Consider the following 20522-nt stretch of genomic DNA (forward strand, 5'->3'; position numbering starts at 1 on the left):
GGATGTTTTCAGCAGCAGGGACTGGAAGACTAGTCAGGATCAAGCAAAAGATGAACAGAGCAAGGGACAGCGAGATTCTTGATGAAAACCTGCTCCAGAGCACTCAGGACCTGAGACTGGGGCGAAGGTTCATCTTCCAACAGGACAAAAGCCCTAAGCACACAGCCAAGACAACGCAGGAGTGGCTTCGGGACAAGTCTCTGGATGTCCTTGAATTGCCCAGCCAGAGCCCGGACTTGAACCCAATCAAACATCTCTGGAGATACCTGAAAATAGCTGTGCAGCGACATTCCCAATCCAACCGGACAGAGCTTGAGAGGGTCTGAAGAGAAGAATGGGAGAAACTCCCCAAACACAGACGTGCCAAGCTTGTAGCGTCATACTCAAGAAGACTCAAGGCTGTAATCGCTGCCAAAGGTGCTTAAACAAATGTGAGGGATCAGCCGGATCAAGTGGTCCGACTGCACCCTCTCCTGGACGTGGGCCGCAGTACAGCCACTACTGACGAGCTCACCTGAGGCCAATTGACTGATTGTTGTTTGTGCTCTCTTAAGGACGGGGCAGAAAGGGAGAGTGATTATGAGCCGGAGACTATGCCGAATTCCGGGACAGTAGGATCCCCTGTTATAGGTTTTGCTCAAGCTGTTGGAGTGGCGTTGGGTACCAACTGTTATTTTTTTTTGGGGGGGGGGGTTTATTTGGATAGCCATTACCGTGGCCTTTGTTTGTACGCTCCCGGGGAAAGTTGAAAGAAGAACTCCCAATACAGTTTCCTTTGTTTTGTTGAAGTCACATCTCTGATTCTCATTTCGTGCTGTCCCGCCTAGGATTTCGTCAGTGAATAGGTACGGCCTTTCACACAATGTACTGAGTCAAAGGTCTGAATACATAATGTAATGTGATATTTCAGTTTTTAATTTTTTATACTTTTGCATTATGACGAATTGTGTGTAGATTGGATGATGAGGGGAAAAAAACTATCAAATCCATTTTAGAATAAGGCTGTATAGTAAAACAAATTGGAAAAAGTCAAGGGGTCTAAATACTTTCCGAATGCACCGAATACTACAGATGAGTGTATCACTGATCAGTATGAGTGGGGAGATCTAACACCCACCGTCAGTTCTTGGAGAAGGGCAGGGATGCATTCCTCCATGGTGGCCCAGAAGAGGTCTGTCCAGCTGGGGTCCTGGGTAAGCTGGAACATTTCCTTGCCCTGGGTGTGGAGGACAGACAGGGCTGGGGCCAGGTTCCTGGTTTTATCCAGCAGGGTCCTGGCCGTCTCCACAGCCTGCCCCCGGTCTCCCAGCCCAGGCCAGGGGAAGTGACGGGGCAGCTCTGCTGTCTGGTGCTGGACCTCAGCCAGACAGGACTGGGCTTGACACTTCTGGTACTGACAGGTCACCAGGCGTTCCACCACACCTTGCAACAGTCTGACACACCAGGGAAACATCTGTTTCACATGGTCGTTTTTTTATTCATTACACACCTTTAAATGCAATAAAATGTCACTGTACCTGTGCACCACCTCAGCATTGTGTACAACTTCTCCCCACTCCTCCTCCAAGTCTCTGACTGTCTGCTGAACCTCTAGTCTCCTGCTCTCCTCCAGGTCCTGGCTTTCACACAGACTCTGACCTTGTCTCCTCAAGTCCTGCAGCTTAGAGTCTCCCTCAGGTCTGGAACTCAGGACAGCCTGAAGAGGACATTTGAGTTAAAGGACCAATGAAGCTGTTTTATATCAATGTCAAATCATTTCTGGGTAACAATTAAGTAACTTACTGTAATAGTTTTCCATTAAAACTGTCCAAAATACACAAACATTTTTCAAGCAATACATTTGATAGGACTGTCTGGGAGTCGTCTGAGTGGGGAGGGAAAAACTGAAAACTAGCTGTTATTGGCAGAGAGGTTTGCAACTCTCTTTGTTATTGGTCTATTAACTAATTTACCACCTGGTGATACCAACAAGCAAGCCGAAACCCCCCCATTGAAAAACCTGCTGATTAGAAGGTCCTGTGTATATTGTATTTTCAACCAGCAAATATCATGAAATAACACAGATCAAATATTTTCACACTTTTACAGTGATAGTTTTATCAGCTGTTGTAAATGATGCAAAACACAGGAAAAACAGAATGTTGACTGCACTGGGACTTTAATGCAACAGAATATACAAGGAATGGTCTGAATACAGTCAATAGTATAAACTGCTTGAAGATTTGGCTTTGCAATCTTAACATAACATTTTCCTATTTTTAATCAGCCAATCAATTGTGACAATACAAAGATCCTGCGGTGTAGTGTAGCGCGCACCGTTGCTCTCTGCAGCCTGTCCTGGATCTCTTCCTTGCTGCCCCGGGTGCCTGCTCCCAGGGAGTGTGTGTTCTGCTGCTGCAGTTGGAACCAGGCTCTGCTGCTCTCCTCCAGGGCCTGGAAGGCCTCTAGCTGCCTGGAGAGAGAATACCACACCTGGGCCTGACGCAGAGTCTCCTCAGCAGTCTGCAGGACTCTCCTCCACTCCTCCTCCATGTCTCTGACTGTCTGCTGAACCTCTCGTCTCCTGCTCTCCTCCAGGTCCTGATGTTCACACAGACTTTGACCTCGTCTCCTCAAGTCCTGCAGCTTAGAGTCTCCCTCAGATCTGGAACTCAGGGCAGCCTGTGGATAGAGAGACAGAAAAAGAGTAGTGCCTTAGGGCCTCAGCTAGATCGGACCTTGTTGGAAGTGTTACTGACTTGACTATGTGTTACTGACTTGATATCTGACATTTTTTTAGGCACAAGTAGCTATAGACTTACCTGTGCTACGTTTATTCTGTCATCAGTCTGGCTCTGGCTGCCCAGAGAGTGTAGGCGTTGTTTGTGGTCTCTGACCCAGGCCTGAATGCTTCCCTTCTGGGTAACATATTCAATCATTTCCCTCTCTATGACACTCTGAACCTCGGCCTTATCCACCACCTCCTTTGCAGCCTTAAGAACTTCTCCCCACTCCTCCTCCATGTCTCTGACTGTCTGCTGAACCTCTCGTCTCCTGCTCTCCTCCAGGTCCTGATGTTCACACAGACTTTGACCTCGTCTCCTCAAGTCCTGCAGCTTAGAGTCTCCCTCAGGTCTGGAACTCAGGACGGCCTGGTAACAGACACAAACACTAGGTAAAGACTAAGGTAGTATAGTAAGCATTATGGACTTAGACTTAGCACAAAAAATACTCAAACAACCTTAGTCCAAAACTGAGCCTAAGCTCAAGTCCTAGGCTTTGCCCTGCTGTAGCTCAGACCCAAACACTAAACATGTCTACCATTAACTGTAGACTGACCTGTGCAGTTTGCATTCTATTCTCTGTCTTGGCCTGGCTGCCCAAAGAAAGTAAGTGTTGATGTTGGCCTTTGATCCAGGCCCTGGAGTTCTCCTTCTGGGTTTCCAAGTCTCTCAGCTGGCCTTCGATAGCACTCTGCATCTCAGCTTTGGTAAGAATCTCCTCAGCAGTCTGCAGGACTCTCCTCCACTCCTCCTCCATGTCTCTGACTGTCTGCTGAACCTCTCGTCTACTGTTCTCCTCCAGGTCCTGATGTTCACACAGACTTTGACCTTGTCTCCTCAAGTCCTGCAGCTTAGAGTCTCCCTCAGATCTGGAACTCAGGACAGCCTGAAGACAAAGACAAAGGTACTCAGTCAAAACTGAATTAGGCAGTTTAGAGAAAGACCAAAAGCCAAATCCATGTTTTTATGCCAAGTAAGACTCTGATGGAAGAGCCATGAATTGTAAATTCAGAACGAATGCTGACAACAACAATACGTCCATATCTTCGAAGGATTTATAAGCACTTCTAGCTGTACACAGACCTGTGCGGTATGTAGTCTCTCTTCAGTCTTGGTCTGGCTGCTCTGAGAGTGTAGCTGTTGTTTCTGGTCTTTCACCCAGACCCAAGTGCCTTCCTTCCAGGTTTCAAAAGCTCTCAGCTCTTTTTCTAGTACCTCAGCCCGATCCAGCGCCTCTTTTGCAGCCTGTAGGACTCTCCTCCACTCCTCTTCCATGTCTCTGACTGTCTGCTGAACCTCACGTCTCCTGCTCTCCTCCAGGTCCTGATGTTCACACAGACTTTGACCTTGTCTCCTCAAGTCCTGCAGCTTAGAGTCTCCCTCAGGTCTGGAACTCAGGACGGCCTGGTAACAGACACAAACACTAGGTAAAGACTAAGGTAGTATAGTAAGCATTATGGACTTAGACTCAGCACAAAAAATACTAATCTATAGGGGGAGACTTAGCACAAAAAGTACTATCCATAGGGGGAGACTAAGCACAAAAAATACTATACAAAGGGGGAGACTTTGCACAAAAAAATACTATCCATAGGGGGAGACTTAGCACAAAAAATACTATCCATAGTGGGAGACTTAGTGTAACGGATGTGAAAGAGCTAGCTTAGTTAGTGGTGGTGCGCGCTAAATAGCGTTTCAAACGGTGACGTCACTTGCTCTGAGACCTTGAAGTAGTAGTTCCCCTTGCTCTGCAAGGGCCGCAGCTTTTGTGGAGCGATGGGTAACGATGCTTCGTGGGTGACTGTTGTTGATGTGTGCAGAGGGTCCCTGGTTCGAGCCCGGGTATGGGCGAGGGGACGGTTTAAAGTTATACTGTTACATTAGCACAAACAATACTATCCATATTGAGAGACTTAGCACAAAAAATACTATCCATATTGAGAGACTTAGCACAAAAAATACTATCCATAAGGGGAGACTTAGCACAAAAAATACTATCCATAGGGGGAGACTTAGCACAAAAAATACTATCCATAGGGGGAGACTTAGCACAAAAAATACTATCCATAGGGGGAGACTTAGCACAAAAAATACTATCCATAGGGGGAAACTTAGCACAACAAATACTATCCATAGGGGAAGAATTAGCACAAAAAATACTATCCATAGGGGAGACGTAGCACAAAAAATACTATCCATAGGGGGAGACTTAGCACAAAAAATACTATCCATAGGGGAAGACTTAGCACAAAAAATACTATCCATAGGGGAAGAATTAGCACAAAAAATACTATCCACAGGGGGAGAATTAGCGCAAAAAATACTATCCATAGGGGGAGACTTAGCACAAAAAATACTATCCATAGTGGGAGACTTAGTGTAACGGATGTGAAAGAGCTAGCTTAGTTAGTGGTGGTGCGCGCTAAATAGCGTTTCAAACGGTGACGTCACTTGCTCTGAGACCTTGAAGTAGTAGTTCCCCTTGCTCTGCAAGGGCCGCGGCTTTTGTGGAGCGATGGGTAACGATGCTTCGTGGGTGACTGTTGTTGATGTGTGCAGAGGGTCCCTGGTTCGAGCCCGGGTATGGGCGAAGGGACGGTTTAAAGTTATACTGTTACATTAGCACAAACAATACTATCCATATTGAGAGACTTAGCACAAAAAATACTATCCATATTGAGAGACTTAGCACAAAAAATACTATCCATAGGGGGAGACTTAGCACAAAAAATACTATCCATAGGGGGAGACTTAGCACAAAAAATACTATCCATAGGGGGAGACTTAGCACAAAAAAATACTATCCATAGGGGGAGACTTAGCACAAAAAATACTATCCATAGGGGGAGACTTAGCACAAAAAATACTATCCATAGGGGGAGACTTAGCACAAAAAATACTATCCATAGGGGGAGACTTAGCACAAAAAATACTATCCATAGGGGGAGACTTAGCACAAAAAATACTATCCATAGGGGGAGACTTAGCACAAAAAATACTATCCATAGGGGGAGACTTAGCACAAAAAATACTATCCATAGGGGGAAACTTAGCACAAAAAATACTATCCATAGGGGAAGAATTAGCACAAAAAATACTATCCATAGGGGAGACTTAGCACAAAAAATACTATCCATAGGGGGAGACTTAGCACAAAAAATACTATCCATAGGGGAAGAATTAGCACAAAAAAATACTATCCATAGGGGGAGACTTAGCACAAAAAATACTATCCATAGGGGAAGAATTAGCACAAAAAATACTATCCACAGGGGGAGAATTAGCGCAAAAAATACTATCCATAGGGGGAGACTTAGCACAAAAAATACTATCCATAGTGGGAGACTTAGTGTAACGGATGTGAAAGAGCTAGCTTAGTTAGTGGTGGTGCGCGCTAAATAGCGTTTCAAACGGTGACGTCACTTGCTCTGAGACCTTGAAGTAGTAGTTCCCCTTGCTCTGCAAGGGCCGCGGCTTTTGTGGAGCGATGGGTAACGATGCTTCGTGGGTGACTGTTGTTGATGTGTGCAGAGGGTCCCTGGTTCGAGCCCGGGTATGGGCGAGGGGACGGTTTAAAGTTATACTGTTACATTAGCACAAACAATACTATCCATATTGAGAGACTTAGCACAAAAAATACTATCCATATTGAGAGACTTAGCACAAAAAATACTATCCATAAGGGGAGACTTAGCACAAAAAATACTATCCATATTGAGAGACTTAGCACAAAAAATACTATCCATAGGGGGAGACTTAGCACAAAAAATACTATCCATAGGGGGAGACTTAGCACAAAAAATACTATCCATAGGGGGAGACTTAGCACAAAAAATACTATCCATAGGGGGAGACTTAGCACAAAAAATACTATCCATAGGGGGAGACTTAGCACAAAAAATACTATCCATAGGGGGAGACTTAGCACAAAAAATACTATCCATAGGGGGAAACTTAGCACAACAAATACTATCCATAGGGGAAGAATTAGCACAAAAAATACTATCCATAGGGGAGACTTAGCACAAAAAATACTATCCATAGGGGGAGACTTAGCACAAAAAATACTATCCATAGGGGAAGAATTAGCACAAAAAATACTATCCATAGGGGGAGACTTAGCACAAAAAATACTATCCATAGGGGAAGAATTAGCACAAAAAAATACTATCCACAGGGGGAGAATTAGCGCAAAAAATACTATCCATAGGGGGAGACTTAGCACAAAAAATACTATCCATAGTGGGAGACTTAGTGTAACGGATGTGAAAGAGCTAGCTTAGTTAGTGGTGGTGCGCGCTAAATAGCGTTTCAAACGGTGACGTCACTTGCTCTGAGACCTTGAAGTAGTAGTTCCCCTTGCTCTGCAAGGGCCGCGGCTTTTGTGGAGCGATGGGTAACGATGCTTCGTGGGTGACTGTTGTTGATGTGTGCAGAGGGTCCCTGGTTCGAGCCCGGGTATGGGCGAGGGGACGGTTTAAAGTTATACTGTTACATTAGCACAAACAATACTATCCATATTGAGAGACTTAGCACAAAAAATACTATCCATATTGAGAGACTTAGCACAAAAAATACTATCCATAGGGGGAGACTTAGCACAAAAAATACTATCCATAGGGGGAGACTTAGCACAAAAAATACTATCCATAGGGGGAGACTTAGCACAAAAAATACTATCCATAGGGGGAGACTTAGCACAAAAAATACTATCCATAGGGGGAAACTTAGCACAACAAATACTATCCATAGGGGAACAATTAGCACAAAAAATACTATCCATAGGGGGAGACTTAGCACAAAAAATACTATCCATAGGGGAAGAATTAGCACAAAAAATACTATCCATAGGGGGAGACTTAGCACAAAAAATACTATCCATAGGGGAAGAATTAGCACAAAAAATACTATCCATAGGGGGAGAATTAGCGCAAAAAATACTATCCATAGGGGGAGACTTAGCACAAAAAATACTATCCATAGGGGGAGCCTGGACAATTGAAATGTCTGACCTTTTTCAACAGTCTGACTGTGAACATCTGTATGAAACCCAAACTAAGGGAGACAAAGAAAAGATTAAAAAACAACTTTTGATGCAAAATGGAAAGAAAATGTGTGTAGAATATTAATCATGAACCCAAATTGAGAACCCTTTGTTTGATTAAGGGTGAATCTGTGTGAGAGATATATTACATATAACCTACCTAAAAGCAAGAGATCGATATGTACACAGATCAGGGATATTGCCTCAGCTTATTGAAACAGATAAGATCAGGGATATTGCCTCAGCGTATTGAAACAGGTAAGATCAGGGATATTGCCTCACCGTATTGAAACAGGTAAGATCAGGGATATTGCCTCAGCGTATTGAAACAGGTAAGATCAGGGATATTGCCTCAGCGTATTGAAACAGGTAAGATCAGGGATATTGTCTCAGCGTATTGAAACAGGTAAGATCAGGGATATTGCCTCAGCGTATTGAAACAGGTAAGATCAGGGATATTGTCTCTGCGTATTGAAACAGGTAAGATCAGGGATATTGCCTCAACGTATTGAAACAGGTAAGATCAGGGATATTGCCTCAGCGTATTGAAACAGGTAAGATCAGGGATATTGTCTCTACGTATTGAAACAGGTAAGATCGGGGATATTTACTATTTTGTATTGATTTTTACTTGAACATTTTTTTCACTCTTTATTCGATGAGCAAAGCAGAGAACACCGGAAGAAGAATTATCATTGAATTACCACAGTGAATTATTGTAATGCTTGTTAATGTGTCAATTAATCCCAGAAGGGATGGGTTGCCAATTGGCGATTTGACACGAAAATAAACATTCATAACAACCTTAGTCCAAAACTGAGCCTAAGCTCAAGTCCTAGGCTTTGCCCTGCTGTAGCTCAGACCCAAACACTAACCATGTCTACCATTAACTGTAGACTGACCTGTGCAGTTTGCATTCTGTTCTCTGTCTTGGCCTGGCTGCCCAAAGAAAGTAAGCGTTGATGTTGGCCTTTGATCCAGGCCCTGGAGTTCTCCTTCTGGGTTTCCAAGTCTCTCAGCTGGCCTTCGATAGCACTCTGCATCTCAGCTTTGGTAAGAGTCTCCTCAGCAGTCTGCAGGACTCTCCTCCACTCCTCCTCCATGTCTCTGACTGTCTGTTGAACCTCTCGTCTCCTGCTCTCCTCCAGGCCCTGATGTTCACACAGACTTTGACCTTGTCTCCTCAAGTCCTGCAGCTTAGAGTCTCCCTCAGGTCTGCAGCTCAGGATGGTCTGAAAAGAAACACATATTTTTTTACAAAGTACATTAAGTATGTCTAATTGACTACTGGCCAAAGGCATATCCAAAACTGTATCCCAAACCAGGGCCCATGCCATGACTCTTACGTTAACCCTAAACTAACTGCCACTGTTTGTCACCCAGACAGTGTACCATACGTGTCTGTAGCAGCTGGAGACTGACCTGTGCTGTGTGTCTTTGGTCCTCAGTCTTGGCCTGGTTGCCCAGAGAGCGGAGTTGCTGCTGCTGGTCTCTGACCCAGGTCCTGGTACTTTCTGTCTGGGAGTCAAACACTCTCAGCTGGCCTTCGATAGCAATCTGCATCTCAGCTTTGGTAAGAGTCTCCTCAGCAGTCTGCAGGACTCTCCTCCACTCCTCTTCCATGTCTCTGACTGTCTGCTGAACCTCTCGTCTCCTGCTCTCCTCCAGGTCCTGATGTTCACACAGACTTTGACCTCGGCTCCTCAAGTCCTGCAGTTTAGAGTCTCCCTCAGGTCTGGAACTCAGGACGGCCTGGTAACAGACACAAACACTAGCTTAAGACTAAGGTAGTATAGTAAGCATTATGGACTTAGACTTAGCACAAAAAATACTATCCATAGTGGGAGACTTAGCACAAAAAATACTATCCATAGTGGGAGACTTAGCACAAAAAATACTATCCATAGTGGGAGACTTAGCACAAAAAAATACTATCCATAGGGGGAGCCTAGCCTGGGCAATGGAAATGTCTGACCTTTTTCAACAGTCTGACTGTGAATATCTGTATGAAACCCAAATTAAGGGAGACTTAGAAATGACTAAAAAATAACTGTTGAAGCAATATAAAAAAAAATGGGTGGAGACGATTAATCATGAATCCAAAATGAGAACATTTTGTTTGATTAAGGGTGAATCTGTGTGAGAGATATATTATATATAACCTACTTAAAAGCAAGAGATCGATATGTACACAGATCAGGGATGTTTCCTCTGCGTATTGAAACAGGTAAGATCAGGGATATTGTCTCTGCGTATTGAAACAGGTAAGATCAGGGATATTGTCTCTGCGTATTGAAACAGGTAAGATCAGGGATATTGTCTCTGCATATTGAAACAGGTAAGATCAGGGATATTGTCTCTGCGTATTGAAACAGGTAAGATCAGGGATATTGTCTCTGCGTATTGAAACAGGTAAGATCAGGGATATTGCCTCTGCGTATTGAAACAGGTAAGATCCGGAGATATTGTCTCTGCGTATTGAAACAGGTAAGATCAGGGATATTGTCTCTGCGTATTGAAACAGGTAAGATCAGGGATATTGTCTCTGCGTATTGAAACAGGTAAGATCAGGGATATTGTCTCTGCGTATTGAAACAGGTAAGATCAGGGATATTGTCTCTGCGTATTGAAACAGGTAAGATCAGGGATATTGCCTCAGCGTATTGAAACAGGTAAGATCAGGGATATTGCCTCAGCGTATTGAAACAGGTAAGATCAGGGATATTGCCTCAGCGTATTGAAACAGGTAAGATCAGGGATATTGCCTCAGCGTATTGAAACAGGTAAGATCAGGGATATTGTCTCTGCGTATTGAAACAGGTAAGATCAGGGATATTGTCTCTGCGTATTGAAACAGGTAAGATCAGGGATATTGCCTCAGCGTATTGAAACAGGTAAGATCAGGGATATTGTCTCTGCGTATTGAAACAGGTAAGATCAGGGATATTGTCTCTGCGTATTGAAAAAGGGAAGATCGGGGATATTGTCTCTGCGTATTGAAACAGGTAAGATCGGGGATATTGTCTCTGCATATTGAAACAGGTAAGATCAGGGATATTGTCTCTGCGTATTGAAACAGGTAAGATCAGGGATATTGTCTCTGCGTATTGAAACATAAGATCGGGGATATTGTCTCTGTGTATTGAAACAGATAAGATCAGGGATATTGCCTCTGCGTATTGAAACATAAGATCAGGGATATTGTCTCTGCAAATTGAAACATAAGATCAGGGATATTGGTTCTGCGTATTGAAACAGATGAGATCAGGTATATTGGCTCTACGTATTGAAACAGGTCGGTATTGTAGTGAAATGGAAGAGGAAAGACTATTCCGCTATTGTGACCTCGAAGAAATAGAGACTGAAACTCATTGTATCCTCTATTGCACTTGCAACCAAGATATACGCTTGCATTTATTCCAGAAAGCACACCAGATACACCAGATATACTCTTTGTTTCTGGCTCAAAACAGCCAGAAACAAAGCCCTTTTCTTCTGAAACTCATCAGTCTATTCTTGTTCTGAGAAATTAAGGCTATTCAGTGCGAGAACTTGCCAAGAAACTGAAGATCTGGTACAATGCTGTGTACTACTCCCTTCAAAGAATAGCGCAAACTGGCACTAACCAGAATAGAAAAAGGAATGAGATGACCCGGTGCACAACTGAGCAAGAGGACAAGTACATTAGAGTGTCTAGTTTGAGAAACAGCTGGCAGCTTCATTAAATAGTACCCGCAAAACACCAGCCTCAACGTCAACAATGAAGAGGCGACTCCGGGATGCTGGACTTCTATGTAGATGTTCCATAAAAAAATCTGCCGTTTCCAGTTACAATAATCATTTACAACATTAACAATGTCTACACTGTATTTCTGATCAATTTAATGTTATTTTAATAGACAAATGTTTTTTCTTTTCTTACATAAACAAGAACATTTCTAAGTGACCCCAAACTTTTGAATGGTAGTGTGTGTATATATGAATGCGTATATGTATGTATAATTACAGTTTGGATAACCTTATTTACTATTTTGTATTGATTTTTCACTCTTTATTCGATGAGCAAAGCAGAGAACACCGGAAGAAGAATTATCATTGAATTACCACAGTGAACTATTGTAATGCTTGTTAATGTGTCAATTAATCCCAGAAGGGATGGGTTGCCAATTGGCGATTTGACACGAAAATAAACATTCATAACAACCTTAGTCCAAAACTGAGCCTAAGCTCAAGTCCTAGGCTTTGCCCTGCTGTAGCCCAGACCCAAACACTAACCATGTCTACCATTAACTGTAGACTGACCTGTGCAGTTTGCATTCTGTTCTCTGTCTTGGCCTGGCTGCCCAAAGAAAGTAAGCGTTGATGTTGGCCTTTGATCCAGGCCCTGGAGTTCTCCTTCTGGGTTTCCAAGTCTCTCAGCTGGCCTTCGATAGCACTCTGCATCTCAGCTTTGGTAAGAGTCTCCTCAGCAGTCTGCAGGACTCTCCTCCACTCCTCCTCCATGTCTCTGACTGTCTGCTGAACCTCTCGTCTCCTGCTCTCCTCCAGGCCCTGATGTTCACACAGACTTTGACCTCGTCTCCTCAAGTCCTGCAGCTTAGAGTCTCCCTCAGGTCTGCAGCTCAGGATGGTCTGAAAATAAACACATATTTTTTTAATAAGTACATTAAGTATGTCTAATTGACTACTGACCAAAGGCATATCCAAAACTGTATCCCAAACCAGGGCCCATGCCATGACTCTTAGGTTAACCCTAAACTAACTGCCACTGTTTGTCACCCAGACAGTGTACCATACTTGTCTGTAGCAGCTGGAGACTGACCTGTGCTGTGTGTATTTGGTCCTCAGTCTTGGCCTGGTTGCCCAGAGAGTGGAGTTGCTGCTGCTGGTCTCTGACCCAGGTCCTGGTACTTTCTGTCTGGGAGTCAAACACTCTCAGCTGGCCTTCGATAGCACTCTGCATCTCAGCTTTGGTAAGAGTTTCCTCAGCAGTCTGCAGGACTCTCCTCCACTCCTCCTCCATGTCTCTGACTGTCTGCTGAACCTCTCGTCTCCTGCTCTCCTCCAGGTCCTGATGTTCACACAGACTTTGGCCTCGTCTCCTCAAGTCCTGCAGCTTAGAGTCTCCCTCAGGTCTGGAACTCAGGACGGCCTGGTAACAGACACAAACACTAGCTTAAGACTAAGGTAGTATAGTAAGCATTATGGACTTAGACTTAGCATAAAAAATACTATCCATAGTGGGAGACTTAGCACAAAAAATACTATCCATAGTGGGAGACTTAGCACAAAAAATACTATCCACATTGAGACTTAGCACAAAAAAATACTATCCAAAGGGGGAGCATAGCCTGGGCAATGGAAATGTCTGACCTTTTTCAACAGTCTGACTGTGAATATCTGTATGAAACCCAAATTAAGGGAGACTTAGAAATGACTAAAAAATAACTGTTGAAGCAATATGAAAAAAAATGGGTGGAGACGATTAATCATGAATCCAAAATGAGAACCATTTGTTTGATTAAGGGTGAATCTGTGTGAGATATATATTATATATAACCTACTTAAAAGCAAGAGATCGATATGTACACAGGGAAGATCAGGGATGTTTCCTCTGCGTATTGAAACAGGGAAGATCAGGGATGTTTCCTCTGCGTATTGAAACAGGGAAGATCAGGGATGTTTCCTCTGCGTATTGAAACAGGTAAGATCTGGAGATATTGTCTCTGAGTATTGAAACAGGTAAGATCAGGGATATTGTCTCTGCGTATTGAAACAGGTAAGATCAGGGATATTGTCTCTGAGTATTGAAACAGGTAAGATCAGGGATATTGCCTCAGCGTATTGAAACAGGTAAGATCAGGGATATTGCCTCAGCGTATTGAAACAGGTAAGATCAGGGATATTGCCTCAGCGTATTGAAACAGGTAAGATCCGGAGATATTGTCTCTGAGTATTGAAACAGGTAAGATCCGGAGATATTGTCTCTGCGTATTGAAACAGGTAAGATCAGGGATATTGTCTCTGCGTATTGAAACAGGTAAGATCCGGAGATATTGTCTCTGAGTATTGAAACAGGTAAGATCAGGGATATTGTCTCTGCGTATTGAAACAGGTAAGATCAGGGATATTGTCTCTGCGTATTGAAACAGGTAAGATCAGGGATATTGTCTCTGCGTATTGAAACAGGTAGGATCGGGGATATTGTCTCTGCGTATTGAAACAGGTAAGATCGGGGATATTGTCTCTGCATATTGAAACAGGTAAGATCAGGGATATTGTCTCTGCGTATTGAAACAGGTAAGATCAGGGATATTGTCTCTGTGTATTGAAACAGGTAAGATCAGGGATATTGTCTCTGCGTATTGAAACAGGTAAGATCAGGGATATTGTCTCTGCGTATTGAAACAGGTAAGATCAGGGATATTGCCTCAGCGTATTGAAACAGGTAAGATCAGGGATATTGCCTCAGCGTATTGAAACAGGTAAGATCAGGGATATTGCCTCAGCGTATTGAAACAGGTAAGATCAGGGATATTGCCTCAGCGTATTGAAACAGGTAAGATCAGGGATATTGTCTCTGCGTATTGAAACAGGTAAGATCAGGGATATTGTCTCTGCGTATTGAAACAGGTAAGATCAGGGATATTGCCTCAGCGTATTGAAACAGGTAAGATCAGGGATATTGTCTCTGCGTTTTGAAACAGGTAAGATCAGGGATATTGTCTCTGCGTATTGAAACAGGTAAGATCAGGGATATTGCCTCAGCGTATTGAAACAGGTATGATCGGGGATATTGTCTCTGCATATTGAAACAGGTAAGATCAGGGATATTGTCTCTGCGTATTGAAAAAGGGAAGATCGGGGATATTGTCTCTGCGTATTGAAACAGGTAAGATCGGGGATATTGTCTCTGCATATTGAAACAGGTAAGATCAGGGATATTGTCTCTGCGTATTGAAACAGGTAAGATCAGGGATATTGTCTCTGCGTATTGAAACATAAGATCGGGGATATTGTCTCTGTGTATTGAAACAGATAAGATCAGGGATATTGCCTCTGCGTATTGAAACATAAGATCAGGGATATTGTCTCTGCAAATTGAAACATAAGATCAGGGATATTGGTTCTGCGTATTGAAACAGATGAGATCAGGTATATTGGCTCTACGTATTGAAACAGGTCGGTATTGTAGTGAAATGGAAGAGGAAAGACTATTCCGCTATTGTGACCTCGAAGAAATAGAGACTGAAACTCATTGTATCCTCTATTGCACTTGCAACCAAGATATACGCTTGCATTTATTCCAGAAAGCACACCAGATACACCAGATATACTCTTTGTTTCTGGCTCAAAACAGCCAGAAACAAAGCCCTTTTCTTCTGAAACTCATCAGTCTATTCTTGTTCTGAGAAATTAAGGCTATTCAGTGCGAGAACTTGCCAAGAAACTGAAGATCTGGTACAATGCTGTGTACTACTCCCTTCAAAGAATAGCGCAAACTGGCACTAACCAGAATAGAAAAAGGAATGAGATGACCCGGTGCACAACTGAGCAAGAGGACAAGTACATTAGAGTGTCTAGTTTGAGAAACAGCTGGCAGCTTCATTAAATAGTACCCGCAAAACACCAGCCTCAACGTCAACAATGAAGAGGCGACTCCGGGATGCTGGACTTCTATGTAGATGTTCCATAAAAAAATCTGCCGTTTCCAGTTACAATAATCATTTACAACATTAACAATGTCTACACTGTATTTCTGATCAATTTAATGTTATTTTAATAGACAAATGTTTTTTCTTTTCTTACATAAACAAGAACATTTCTAAGTGACCCCAAACTTTTGAATGGTAGTGTGTGTATATATGAATGCGTATATGTATGTATAATTACAGTTTGGATAACCTTATTTACTATTTTGTATTGATTTTTCACTCTTTATTCGATGAGCAAAGCAGAGAACACCGGAAGAAGAATTATCATTGAATTACCACAGTAAACTATTGTAATGCTTGTTAATGTGTCAATTAATCCCAGAAGGGATGGGTTGCCAATTGGCGATTTGACACGAAAATAAACATTCATAACAACCTTAGTCCAAAACTGAGCCTAAGCTCAAGTCCTAGGCTTTGCCCTGCTGTAGCTCAGACCCAAACACTAACCATGTCTACCATTAACTGTAGACTGACCTGTGCAGTTTGCATTCTGTTCTCTGTCTTGGCCTGGCTGCCCAAAGAAAGTAAGCGTTGATGTTGGCCTTTGATCCAGGCCCTGGAGTTCTCCTTCTGGGTTTCCAAGTCTCTCAGCTGGCCTTCGATAGCACTCTGCATCTCAGCTTTGGTAAGAGTCTCCTCAGCAGTCTGCAGGACTCTCCTCCACTCCTCCTCCATGTCTCTGACTGTCTGTTGAACCTCTCGTCTCCTGCTCTCCTCCAGGCCCTGATGTTCACACAGACTTTGACCTCGTCTCCTCAAGTCCTGCAGCTTAGAGTCTCCCTCAGGTCTGCAGCTCAGGATGGTCTGAAAAGAAACACATATTTTTTTAATAAGTACATTAAGTATGTCTAATTGACTACTGACCAAAGGCATATCCAAAACTGTATCCCAAACCAGGGCCCATGCCATGACTCTTACGTTAACCCTAAACTAACTGCCACTGTTTGTCACCCAGACAGTGTACCATACGTGTCTGTAGCAGCTGGAGACTGACCTGTGCTGTGTGTCTTTGGTCCTCAGTCTTGGCCTGGTTGCCCAGAGAGTGGAGTTGCTGCTGCTGGTCTCTGACCCAGGTCCTGGTACTTTCTGTCTGGGAGTCAAACACTCTCAGCTGGCCTTCGATAGCACTCTGCATCTCAGCTTTGGTAAGAGTTTCCTCAGCAGTCTGCAAGACTCTCCTCCACTCCTCCTCCATGTCTCTGACTGTCTGCTGAACCTCTCGTCTCCTCTTCTCCTCCAGGTCCTGATGTTCACACAGACTTTGACCTTGTCTCCTCAAGTCCTGCAGCTTAGAGTCTCCTTCAGGTCTCGAACTGAGAATGGCCTGGATAGTAAAACACATGAACATCTTAAGGGAGTCCTCTTAATATTTTTTAATGAAGTTTTCCATCATCTCCTATTGACATACCTGTGCTGTGTGTATTCTCTCCTCTTTATGGATCTGGTGATGCTGTCGTTGTTGCTGGTCTCTAACCCAGGTCCTGGTGCTGTCAGTCTGGGTATCAAACCTCCTACTGGTCTCCTCCAGGACTCTCTGGGTCTCAGCCTGCTGCTGCAGTCTGGCCTCCAGGCACCGGTAGCGCTGCAGGAGGTCGTCAGTGTCAGTCAGCAGGCTGTCCCCTCTCAGACCCTGCCTCCGCACCGACGAACACAGCTCACTGAGGGCCTCCACTCTCTCACTGGATCAAAGAGAAGACAATGTATCACCACTACTCACTACATCACACCACCACAACACTACATCACTGCTCTACATTAACCCTCGAGCAAGTCTGCAATAACTCAATTCACCTTTCTTTGTGGAGATCTTTGAGAAAGTTGTTGACTTGTTCTCCTTCCACTGACTTGTGTTCCCAGGCCTGAAGCCAGTCATGGAAACGCTCATGTTCCTGCTGTAGACTGAAGAACACAAGAAAGACACCATGTTGACTAAAATGACGCATGCGACTGATAATGACCCATCGTCAAATGACCAATTGCTTACATCCTCCCTTCAGTATCATTGTGGCGCCACCTAGTAATAACAGTGCTTACAGCAGTGTATAGTAGTAATGATGTATAGTAACACTGTTAGGAATAGGAGTGTATAGTATTTAGTGGTAATAGTGATTACCTGTTGAGGGTTCTGAGGACAGTGTCCAGCTGGCTCTGTCTGCCCTGACAGTGGGTTCTGAATGTGGCCAGCTCCTTCTCCTGCTCCCCCAGCCAGCTTTTCAGGTGGGCCAGCTGCTCTGGCGGAACCTGCTCTCTGCCTCTCTCCAGGTGCTCTCTCACCTGACCCAGACGCTTCTCACCATCCTTAGACGCCAGGAAACACTGGAGGAAAAATAAAGAGACATTATAACTCAGACAGAGCTGATGCTGGGGTTTCAAGCAATGTATCAGTCATGTCAAGAAAGTACTGGGATATTCTAAGTGAAATAGAGATTCAATAGAGAGAATTCAGTCAATCCCAACCAACACTGTGTTCACCCATGTGATTACAGATCAAAAGATTTGATCAAGACCAAAACTCATCCTCCCCTTATGTCCATTTACATAGTCAGATGATTCTGTAAGATGTGATATCCAGCCTGCTACTCACAGCCAGTCTTTTCATGGATGCCTCCACATCCTGTTTACACATTGGGTTCTCAAAGCACTCGTTCACAGACAACTGCAGGTCCTGGAACCACTCTTCAAACAAATGGCTCTCATCTGAAGAAGGGAAAATGACGAAAGAAGTATTGAAAAAATTAGGGGGAACTGATACCTGACTAAACCAAGTAACTACTCAATGAAACTAGATTTTTTATAAATATTACTAAAAACATATAAAGGACTTTTGGCCAAGGGATCCATTAATGTGTAATACAATATAATATTATTAATCTACAATTGATATTCTTAACCCTGGGCAACATGGGTCTGGGAGGCTCACAGGGATATTGGTATACACAGTACTCTACCAATTATATATATTTTTTAACTCAATACTATTCCTAAGTGCACTGTAATGTACGCTTGAAAACACAACGTTTTGTATTTGTCTCATTGAAAAATGTGTAGAATTAGAAGATATTAGCTTTAAATCTGCAACAACAACCAAAACCTCTCTGCCCCATGACACAATGTGTAGAATGGCAAATTTGTTTGAAAACTGCAAAACTTCTCAGATGCCAAGAGGCGGCCCTTTTTAATGTCCTTTCCTCGGGCTCGAGACTTAGTTTGTCCAGCCATGCACTGCAGAAGTCATAGTGAAACTCCCTGATGAATTTGTTATCACAAAAGGGGTCGCCGGCCCCAAAGAAGTTTGAGAACCCCGGTCTTAAACTAAGTTTAAATGAAAGCAACAACCAATTAACAATAATTCCTTACTTTTGATGACCTTGATGAGGCCCTTTTCTCCCTCCTCCCGTTTCTGGTGGATCATGTATTTGGTGTGTGAGATGTTCTCTCTGAGCCTGGTGCAGTCTATAGACAGGGTCTGTAGCACCTGGGGGCTGGCCACACTGGACATGAGACCCACCTCCTTCAGCACTGACCCTGCCTGCTCCTCCTGGGCCTGTAGCTGCTCACACAGATCCTACACCATGAGAGAAATCATGTTCAATATCAACACGGGGACCAGTCAGGTTATATTCTGGTCTATGTGGGTAGATATGTTTTGTCTGGATAGGAGTTTGTTTGTGTCATTCAAAATAGTCATCTGAACTACTCATATGAATTATACATTTCACATAGTATAAACAATGGCAGGTGAGTTTTGTCATTTAGTTGTCAGATGAGTTTAGTTTAATGAACGTTGTGCAGTACGAGGAGGATGTACAGTACCTGCATCTGGGCCTGGTCTCCTGGCATACTGAGCATGCCCAGAGAGGACTGGATGTTGTGCAGGGCAGACTGGCACTCTGTCATCTTCTCTGCCAGGTGTCTCTTTACAGCGATCAGCTCCTGGAAGACATCAGTGCTGTCGGAGAATAGCTCGTCCACCTGATCCATCTTCTTCCTCAGCTGGGTCTCCATCACCTGAGGTGAAAAGGGGGGGGGGGGTCACATGACATGGGGTGTGTTGGGGAGGGTAGGTCAGTTAAGTTGAAAATTATTTCCATTCTAGAATTTCACCCTTTCCAATAACATGTATCATGTTTACAGTAAATACTATGAAATAGAGCTACCTGTATTCTGGAAATAGTTATGCTAGTTAACTCACCTGTAGCTCCAATGGGGCCTCTTGGGTTTGAAGAAGCTCCTGGATCTCAATGGACTTCTTGTGGAAACGCTCAATGTTCTCCTCATGGGCATGGATCTCATCCTGAGGAAAACAGCACAATGTCACTAAAACAGATAGACTGCTGTAGAAGACTAATGACTTCAAACAAGCATTACTGAACCAGACAAGTATTTAAGTGGTGATAATATAGGATGGTTGTTTGTGATAGGGATTGTCTTGTGTCTTACCCTCATGGTCAGGACCTCCTGTTCGTTCTGGAAGGGGTGGCTCTCTGCAAACAGGGCAAGTTTGGCCCCCGCCCAGCCGTCCACCTCTCCCCCTAACATCAGCTGCTTGTCCCACAGCTCCAGCCCCATGCGCAGGTTATCTAAGCAGGAGTCTGTCTTCTCTGTCACCTGGGTCACCCAAAAACACACAGTGTCAATCTGTGAAGTGTCACTGTGACGTGTGTGTGTGGGCATGCGTGTAATGTTTGGTGTGGTGTAGTTCAGTGTACTATAATGTATTGTTTTTTGCTCTTTACATCCAGCCACTGGTCCACCAGTCCATCAGCCTCGGCCTCAAATGGAGTCTCATTACAGTCAGGGATCTTCTTCAGATGGGACTGCAGCTGTCTGCACACCCCCCTGATATCCTCCATGCCTGTCCCCAAGCCACTCAGATCCTGCTTTATACCATGGACCTGGGGAAACACATATTATAATATAACAGACTGTTAAGGCCGAAAATGAATCTAAGGTAGTGGCTGCCATCTAGTGCTATGTACTGTATATACAGGGGCAGAGCTG

The 20522-nt window shown here is 43.7% G+C and overlaps 1 protein-coding gene across 20 annotated transcripts in view; it reads right to left on the reverse strand.

Annotated features, from left to right (window-relative positions):
• Positions 1 to 20522, reverse strand: part of syne2b (spectrin repeat containing, nuclear envelope 2b) — a 146419-nt gene that overhangs the window by 93972 nt on the left and 31925 nt on the right. For all 20 annotated transcript variants that reach the window (XR_016488962.1, XM_090211255.1, XM_090211248.1 and 17 more), the window contains 21 exons: positions 20258 to 20416; positions 19962 to 20129; positions 19714 to 19815; positions 19335 to 19529; positions 18879 to 19086; positions 18106 to 18218; positions 17635 to 17837; positions 17313 to 17420; positions 16930 to 17200; positions 16516 to 16845; positions 15996 to 16325; positions 12629 to 12958; positions 12109 to 12438; positions 9229 to 9558; positions 8709 to 9038; positions 3846 to 4166; positions 3319 to 3648; positions 2802 to 3131; positions 2317 to 2661; positions 1518 to 1696; positions 1118 to 1433 (listed from right to left, as the gene is read on the reverse strand). Coding sequence is in view for 19 of the 20 variants with exons in the window: in XM_090211255.1 (XP_090067381.1) it covers positions 1118 to 1433; positions 1518 to 1696; positions 2317 to 2661; positions 2802 to 3131; positions 3319 to 3648; positions 3846 to 4166; positions 8709 to 9038; positions 9229 to 9558; positions 12109 to 12438; positions 12629 to 12958; positions 15996 to 16325; positions 16516 to 16845; positions 16930 to 17200; positions 17313 to 17420; positions 17635 to 17837; positions 18106 to 18218; positions 18879 to 19086; positions 19335 to 19529; positions 19714 to 19815; positions 19962 to 20129; positions 20258 to 20416 (5328 nt within the window). In the remaining variant the exon portion in view is untranslated. The remainder of the gene's footprint in view (positions 1 to 1117; positions 1434 to 1517; positions 1697 to 2316; positions 2662 to 2801; positions 3132 to 3318; positions 3649 to 3845; positions 4167 to 8708; positions 9039 to 9228; positions 9559 to 12108; positions 12439 to 12628; positions 12959 to 15995; positions 16326 to 16515; positions 16846 to 16929; positions 17201 to 17312; positions 17421 to 17634; positions 17838 to 18105; positions 18219 to 18878; positions 19087 to 19334; positions 19530 to 19713; positions 19816 to 19961; positions 20130 to 20257; positions 20417 to 20522) is intronic.

This window comes from Oncorhynchus mykiss, chromosome 19, assembly GCF_057628025.1.
Source record: "Oncorhynchus mykiss isolate SJ-2025 chromosome 19, ASM5762802v1, whole genome shotgun sequence".
Classification (NCBI taxonomy): Eukaryota; Metazoa; Chordata; class Actinopteri; order Salmoniformes; family Salmonidae; genus Oncorhynchus; species Oncorhynchus mykiss.